At 45.8% G+C, this 8,857-nt stretch overlaps 1 protein-coding gene across 6 annotated transcripts in view; it reads right to left on the reverse strand.

Moving 5' to 3' along the window:
- DROSHA (drosha ribonuclease III) overlaps positions 1-8,813 on the reverse strand; it is a 139,993-nt gene extending 131,180 nt beyond the window's left edge. For all 6 annotated transcript variants that reach the window (XR_004429776.1, XM_033179268.1, XM_033179273.1 and 3 more), the window contains exons 1-4: positions 8,665-8,813; positions 7,193-7,319; positions 5,480-5,545; positions 2,203-3,036 (exon numbers count right to left, since the gene is read on the reverse strand). Coding sequence is in view for 5 of the 6 variants with exons in the window: in XM_033179268.1 (XP_033035159.1) it covers positions 2,203-3,036; positions 5,480-5,499 (854 nt within the window). In the remaining variant the exon portion in view is untranslated. The remainder of the gene's footprint in view (positions 1-2,202; positions 3,037-5,479; positions 5,546-7,192; positions 7,320-8,664) is intronic.
- Between the last annotated feature and the right edge of the window lie 44 nt (positions 8,814-8,857).

Genomic DNA, 8,857 nt, shown 5'->3' on the forward strand with positions numbered 1-8,857 from the left:
ATTATAGCCAGGCATGGTGGCAGTGCCTATAATCCCAGCTACTCGGGAGGCTGAGGCAGGAGAACCGCTTGAACCTGGGAGGCAGAGGTTGCAGTGAGCTGAGATTGCGCCATCGCACTCCAGCCTAGGAGACAAGAGCAAGACTTTGTCTCCAAAAAAAAAAAAAAAAAAACTATCACATGCCTATGCCTCTGCCAACTAGTACATCACAGAATATTGACCAGAAACAGTAGTTCATGCTGAAAATATTTTTAAAGTCTACCAACTCTCACTCAGCTTTGGCCCACCAGAAATCAGTCATCCCTACAAGAAACACATTCCCTTCTACCTTCTACCAGGCCACCAGGGAGAGGCAACAAAGCATTTTCCTTCTGAACCTTCTGAGCCCTAATCCCTCTCTTCAAGGCAGAGAATGACCACTATCATTTAATTGACTGGCAAAATGTTTAGTCAGAGCCAAATTGATAGAGCCATGAGAAAAGTGTGGAAACAGATGTGAATTGTTGCTCTTGTTTGGCAGAGCAACAAGAGCCAAGACCAGCTCTCTGCAAACCCATAGTGAAGTCACTTGCTCTGGGGAGCTCAAACACTTTCAGCACAAAAGTTCCACAAGACAATGAAGGTAAGTACACTACTGGGGAAAGAAAGAGAAGCACCATTATTAGCTTGACAACAGAAGACCTCAAATCTTCATCAACTTAAGAGTTCACTGAGGCATAAATAAACATTAGCACAATTGATATGTGTCTTTTATTTTTCCATATAAACCAATGGTTCTTAGGCTTTTGGGGTAACAGACTCACACCCTCCTCTTTGAGAATCTGATGTAAGCTTCCTTATAGAAAAACACACACAAAAGTTGCGTATAACTTCAGAGTATTTCTGTAAGCCCAGCTAGAATCCCAGTTTTAGAAATGCCTCCTTGAAACCTTATTTCTCTCATATTTATACATATTTGGTCTTTTGAAAAAAGAAATGTAATATAGAATGAAACAGTATTTTTTAACTACAACTTTCTTCAGTAAGAATCCATTTCAATGCAACAAAAAGATTAAAAGCAATTTTGGGCCAGGTATGGCAGCTCACACCTATAATCCCAACACTTTAGGAGGCCAAGGTGAGTGGATCACTTGAGTTCAGGAGCTCAACACCAGCCTGGCCAACATCGTAAAACCCTGTCTCTGCTAATATAAAAATTAGGCCAGGCACGGTGGCTCACACCTGTAATCCCAGCACTTTGGGAGGCTGAGGGGGGCTGATCACCTGAGGTGAGGAGTTCAAGACCAGCCTGGCCAACATGGCAAAACCCCGGCTCTACTAAAAATAGAAAAATTAGCTGGGCATGGTGGTACATGTCTGTAATCCCAGCTACTCAGGAGGCTGAGGCAGGAGAATGACCCGAACCCAGAGGCAGAGGTTGCAGTGAGCGGAGATCACGCCACTGCACTCTAGCCTAGGTGACAGAGTGAGACTCCGTCCCAAAAAAAAAAAAAAAAATTAGCAGGGTGTGGTCATGTGTACCTGTAATCCTATCTACTTGGGAGGCTGAGGTGAGAGAATCACTTGAACCAAGGAAACGGAGGTTGCAGTGAGCTGAGACTCGCCATTGCACTCCTGCCTGGGCAACATAGTGAGACTCCATCATAAAAAAAAAAAAAAGAAAAACACTAACTTTCATAATGTGTAAATAATCTTACTTCGTTTTACAAAGAAACCAACCAAGAAGGCAACAATGTACAATAAATTTCCATTTATCCTAAAAATCAGAAAGTCCTTCCTGTTAACTAATTTGATTCTTTATTAACATGCAAATCGCCAGTTCCAAAAACACTCAAATGCTATAACATGATACGATGATCACACTGAACATAATTTAATCTATGCTAACACAAAAAATACAAGGTCTTTCAACTCATGGGATCATCATTAAAATGTCAACTGTATTATGCAGAGTGAAAGTCTTATATTAACTGAATCTACACTGATATATTTGGAATGCTTTTCAAAAGCAATTTTTTCTGACATCAACTTATTTACTTGTCAGTTGTCTCTTCCTCTTGAAAACAGAGTCTAAAATATGCTTCCTTTCCTTATACAAATCAAAATGCACTACTGGACCCTTTTGGTTTGGTTGACATAAATGGAGAATGACTGTGCCTGGGCCTCGGCAGTTCATTAAAGAACTACGCACAAGTGGTTTACCTGCTCCGCTCGTAGCTGCGGTGGCGAGATGGTGTTCTCCCTCGGTCATAATCAATTCTGTACCGGCTGTCTTGTCTTCTCCTGTCGGGACTGCGGCCTCGCTCCCGCCGATCCAGGGACCGATGCCTCTCACCTCGCCCATGACTGTGGTCTCGGTGCCTGTGATCATCATAGTGTTTCAGCCTTTCCGGGGACCTTCTCTCACTGGGAGCCTTTGGGAGTGGGTATGGAGGGAGATGTCTGAAATGAGGACTACTGCTGTTATTAGCACTGGGCAAGAAAGAACTAGGGTTGTTCTGGAAACTATTAAAACTGGGAGGTGGGAAGTTGTGGTGAGAATAGCCCGGAGGGTACTGATAATTAACCTGCTGCGGCATGACTGGAGGGGGCGGGGGATGAGGCATGGAGGGAGGGGGCATCATGAAGGGGAAAGTGCCTTGTCCAGGAGGTGCCCCAGGGACTGGGGGGTTATTAGGACAAGGCATTGGTGGTGGCATGGGAGGAAAACAAGGAGGAACTGGGAAGGGGTGCCTCATCTGGTGGTTGGGGAAAGGAGGCCTGACTGGGCAGGGGGGAAGAGGGCCTTGCGCTGACGGAGGCATGGGTGGGGGGAAGGGTACAAAGTCTGGTCGTGGAGGGAGAAAATTAGGGGCTGGAGAGTTTGAGAAAGTGGTGGAAGGGACACTTGGAGGTTCATATTGATATTGCACAGGAGGCTGCTGAGGGTGAAGCAGTCTTAGATTTTGGGGCCTAAAGGATGGTGCTGAGGGTCTGGCTCCATGTCCTCCTCGTCCTCGGGGACACCCTCGTCCCGGGTGGAATGACATTCTGTGACTTCATGGCATAAAAGAAAAAGGGAAAAGTTTTTTTTAAAAATAATCCTCACTATGTAAACAGAGTTTCATAAATGCCTGACCATCTTGATGAGCAACTCAAAGACCCCCTAGTCAAGCCACTGGAATATACCACCCATTTAATACTGGGTTCCTGCTAATATCTGAAACCCTCATGCTCAATAAACTCCCCTTCCCCTTTCTTGGCCACCCAGCCCACTGCCATGTTTAGTCCCTGGACCGACCATTCCTTAAAGCTGCTCCACTTCCAAAATGACCAATTCAACATCCCATTGTTCACCATTTGCTATTATGCCTTTGCTCAAGTTCCCCTCTGATCTTGACCTCACAAGAACAAGGGGGCTTGCCTCCCCAGACCCCACTCCCATCTCCAAATGCATATTTGGGATTACCACCCTCCCTCTGCAATCCTCCACCTCTCCCTGCTACCAGACCCTTCACATCAGCATTTGAAAGTGCTCGGGTCTATTCCAGCATAAAGTACTTTCGTTGGCCTCCAGGTCTCTCTTGCCTTTGCCCGTTCTTTGCCCTCCCATTCACAGTCAAATGACCTGAAAAAGTTGCTACAGACTGAATGTTTGTGTCCACCCCGAAATTAATGCTGATGAAACCCTAATGCTGATGTGATGCTATATGGAAGTGGCGACTCTGAGAGGTAATTATGATGGGATTAGTACCCTTATAAAGAGAGGAAGAAAAAAGAAACCCCCGCCACCCACCCCTTGCCAGGTGAGACTACAACAAGAAGGCAGCCACCTACAAGGCCGGAGGAGGGCATGCATCAGAAACCTGGCTGTGCTGGTACCCTGATCTCAGACTGCCAGCCTCCAGAACTGTGAGAAATAAATGTTTACAGTTTAAGTTACCCAGTCTATAACATTTAGTCATGGCAGCCCAAGCTAAGACAAAACTGTATATACTTCCAACTCACTCTAATCCAACTTCAGCTTCCACCAGCACTCCAATAAGTGACATGATCAGTGCCCACCTTGTCTTGAAAACCAAAGGTCATTTTCAATCACCTTGCTTGATCTCTGTGTAGCAATTAGCCCAGATACCTCCCCGCTTGCCTCCCTAGCCCCCACCCCCATGGATGCGTTTCTTGGCTTCCTGACATGACGCCTTCACTGTGGCCTTCCTACTCCTCAGGCTGTTTCTCCTGGCAGTCTCCCATACCAGCTTCTTCTCTGCTAGCGGGACTTTAACCGTCTGGTATTCCTCAGGGGTCTAGCCCAGGCACTCTGCTCACTCTCTCTTCCAAAGTGACGCTACCCACCTGCACTGCTTCAATTAACACTAATCTGTCAGTAACTCCCAAGTTACACCTTTAGCCCACAACTTCTGAGTTCCAGACCCACCCTGCCAATTGCCAACCCCATCTCTCTCCTTGAGTGTCTCACTGACTCTGCAAATTCAACATACCATATGCTAAAAGGAATTGATGACTTTCCTCTCCAAGACAAATATTTGCTCTTTTCCTAGTATTTCCTATCTCAATAAACGACACCATTAATGGTCCTTAAGACACATACCAGGGAATCATCTGACTTGTCCTCCCTCACCCCCCATCCTTAGCTAAAAATTTACTTTAAAATTGCTGTCACTTATATGGCAACTATCCCTTAATAAAAAAATAAACAACAAAATCCTATTGTTTCTGCTTCATAAATATTTCCTGAATTCAACTACTTCACACCATCACCTCTTGCATGGCTATTACAATAATATCCTTGCTGGCCTTTCTATAACCACTGTCACTGACCCCAGGGCTTCGTTAGGTTCCTTGCTCTCACAACCCTCTGTGCTGCTTCTTGGCAGGTCCTACAGTAACTACAATCCACCTACTAAGGACCTAATTCCACCTTTTTTTTTTTTTTTTTTTTTGAGATGGAGTCTTGCTCTGTGGCCCAGGCTGGAGTGCAGTGGCACGATCTCCACTCACTGCAAGCTCCGTCCCCCAGGTTCACTCCTGCCTCAGCCTCCCAAATAGCTGGGACTACAGGCCCCTGCCACAATGCCCAGCTAATTTTTTTGTATTTTTAGTAGAGACGGGATTTCACAGGGTTCGCCAGGACGGTCTCCATCTCCTAACCCCACGATCCACCCACCTCGGCCTCCCAAAGTGCTGGGATTACAGGCGTGAGCCACCGCACCCGGCCCTAATTCCACCTTTAATGTCTGCCTGCATCTCGGAACTGCAAGCGCTATCAGGGTAGTGCTCTGGGATGTCTATTAACTGTTCTGGTCTGGCTTCCTAGCCCTGTGCATGGCCTTCTGTTGTATTGTGCCCATTGCTGAAAGAACGAGCACATTATCCCCTCTCCCCATGTATCTAAATCCTTTTCACCCTCTATAGCTCAGCACCAATGTTTGCTCCTCTCTCGGTTCTCCCAAACTACTGACATTCCCATCACAGCACTCACCATGTGTTGCCCTGCATCATGATGTACTGCCTGGGTATGTCACATCTTCCGCAGAGAATATAAGCTCTAAAAAACAGAAAGAATAAAACAGACATAAATATATTTCCCAAATTGCCAATGATACAAAATATTTCTGCAATTACCATAACAGATTTTGCAGTTTCCAATACACTTAGCCTACTAACAAAATTAAAAGTATGTTGAACTGTATTAAAGTTTCCAACTAAATTTTTAATGTCCTTAAATTTTAAAATGTCATTATTACCAGTTTTGCCAACTCAAAACTATCAGCAGCTAAAAAGACTTATATCATAGGCATAGATCATCTCTAATTTGTTAAAAGACTTGGGAAAAAAATCATTTCTCCTCTCCCCCTTCATATTCTCACTTCCTTCATGGTAAAAACATGTAGGCACAGGCCGGGCGCGGTGGCTCACTCTTGTAATCCCAGCACTATGGGAGGCCGAGGCGGGCAGATCACAAGGGCAGGAGATCAAGACCATCCTGGCTAAGACGGTGAAATCCCGTCTCTACTAAAAATACAAAAAATTAGCCAGGTGTGGTGGTGGGCACCTGTAGTCCCAGCTACTCGGGAGGCTGAGGCAGGAGAATGGCAAGAACCTGGGAGGCAGAGCTTCACACTCCAGCCTGGGCGACAGAGAGAGGTTCCGTCTAAAAAAAAAAAAAAAAAATGTAGGCATAGACCAAACACAAAAATCACAGTGCGACCAGCATTCAAATTCAAACATAACCATAATCTTGTTAACACAACAGTTACGATTCTTGATTTTCCTTCTCAGTTCCTCCCACAGAAAGATATTGTAAACGTGAATGATTTTCCAAATACTTGAACTTCAGCAAAACATTAAAAAAAACTCAATAAATATTGAGTACAAAAAGCTTTAACATAGAAACATTTTCCTAAAGTCTTTCTAACTAGAAGTCTCACCAACAGAACTTAACTATGTAGACTTTCAAATGGCTCATGAAAATAATTTCGGATTATCTTAGCAATCAGTGTGCTTAATAAATAATAGGCACCAAATAACATCTTTTTTTTTTTTTTTTTTTTAGAGACAGAGTCTCACTCTGTCCCTAGGCTGCAGTGCAGTGGTGCAATCATAGTTCACTGCTGTCTCTTACTCCTGGGCTGAAGCAATCCTCCCATCTCAGCCTCTGAAACAGCTGTAACTACAGGCATGAGCCACTGTGCCTGACTCCTGACTATTATTATCCAGTCCAGTACCCTCATGATAAACCTGGGGCCCAGACAGGTGCTCCTGAGGCTACTTACTGCCAACAGAATCAAGTTCAAACTCTGTGCTTGGCATTTAAGGCCCTACAGACTCTGCACCCAGGCTTGTTCTCCAGTACCTTCCCTAGAAAGACCCTACTACCCCGTGTTTTCCCAACGGATTACCATTCGAGTACAAAGAACCAGCTAGTTCTTTCCTCACGTTCTACTTTTAAAATCTCTCGCCCTAGGCAGAGGTTGCAGAGAGTTCAGATCGCACCATTGCACTCCAGCCTGGGCAACAAGAGCGAAACTCCATCTCAAAAAAAGAATCTCCCAACATATGAATCTGCCCAGTGATTTTTCTATCCATCCACCAATCTTAAATGCCACCTCCTCTATGAAGCCCTTCCTGATTCCTTTAGGTAATCCCATTCCCTCTAGACTTAGTCTATACTTAATTCTTCTACAGCACTTACCAGAGGCTGCCTCACATAATAGTGAAGTATGCGCATGTCTAACTCCTCCACTAGATTATCAGCTCCTTGATGATATGGGTTGATTCACAGTCATCTCTGTATCCTTCACATCCCCGGGAAAAGGAACCTACACACAGTTGGTGGTCAATACATGTTTACTGTCTCACCAATAGTATATGTTTCCATGTTGCTACTGTACATTTCCCTTCCATGTATCTCTGCAACAGAAAGCAGACCTTTTCACTGATTCGTGCAATATTTAATGAGCCATATATGGGAAGTACTGTCCCCGGCCTTGTAGACTCAGAGATAAGTAAGACACACAGCCTGTAGGATTCAAGGAACTCAGAACCCACATACAAGTATTTTAAAAATACTTGAAAAATAATGCAATAAACACACAAAAAAGAGGTATGTTTAGGGCTTAGGGGAACACAAAGGTGTGTGCTGCACCTAGAGGTGGACAAAAGTCAGGGTCATGAACACTCTTGCACAGTGTCAAACTGCCAGATCCTCATGGATGTTTCTGTAGTTAAAAAATCTAAAAATACTAATCATGAAATTGACCTATTGAAGGCATAGTCCGGCTGTGTTGTGGATGCAGACTTTAATTCAAAAGTCAAGGAATTCGGCCAGGCGCGGTGGCTCAAGCCTGTAATCCCAGCACTTTGGGACGCCGAGACGGACGGATCACGAGGTCAGGAGATCGCGACCATCCTGGCTAACATGGTGAAACCCCGTCTCTACTAAAAAATACAAAAAACTAGCCGGGCGAGGTGGCGGGCGCCTGTAGTCCCAGCTACTCGGGAGGCTGAGGCAGGAGAATGGCGTAAACCCGGGAGGCGGAGCTTGCAGTGAGCTGAGATCCGGCCACTGCACTCCAGCCTGGGCGACAGAGCGAGACTCCGTCTCAAAAAAAAAAAAAAGTCAAGGAATTCACTGCAACTGGAAAAGTAACTCTTTTCTCCGTCTGTCTCTTCTCGGTTGTGGTTTGGAAGCAGAGACACTGAGGGAGCTGCCTTGAATAGTTAACACAGCCAGGAACGTCAGTGCATGTAAAAAGAATTGTAAAGTGTGACTACATTTTTACTGAGAACTCCCTCTTTCCCCAGGTATATCTGCAGGGCGGTCACCTTCATCCTGATCCGTAACTGCATATTTACTATTTGCATCTCCCGCCAGACGCTGCGCCCCACGAGGCAGGCGCTGAGCTCAGGATCTCGCTCCCCTCCGAGAGCCGGACGGCCCAAGGCCTGGACCATAGTGTGTGCTCCACAAATGAAGGAAAGATCTCCTTTTTCACTTCCACCTACTTGCGGGATCCAGGCCTAGGGTCGCAGCTGCAGATCTGAAGTGGGGCTGCCCGACCCCAATTCCCGGACGCCTTTCACCCCAGCCCCGGAGACTCCAGCCCCGTTTAAATCCTGACACTCGGAAACTCTCTTCTAACACTTGCAAGGTACCCGTTTTACCTATAAAAGACTCTCGGGCCGCGAGGTCGCCGTCAGAGAAAAGCCAGGCTACTACTGCAGGTACCAAGACTGTGGCGCCGCGCCTCCGGAACAGGAAACCAAGGGAATTAAAAAGCAAACCTGAGACAGCTGGGCCAAGGGAGGGAAAACGCTTCAGCCCACCACAGGGCCTTGGACGCGGTGATTGGCGAGT

This window comes from Trachypithecus francoisi, unplaced genomic scaffold (assembly GCF_009764315.1).
Source record: "Trachypithecus francoisi isolate TF-2019V2 unplaced genomic scaffold, Tfra_2.0 Lachesis_group2, whole genome shotgun sequence".
NCBI classification, from domain to species: domain Eukaryota; kingdom Metazoa; phylum Chordata; class Mammalia; order Primates; family Cercopithecidae; genus Trachypithecus; species Trachypithecus francoisi.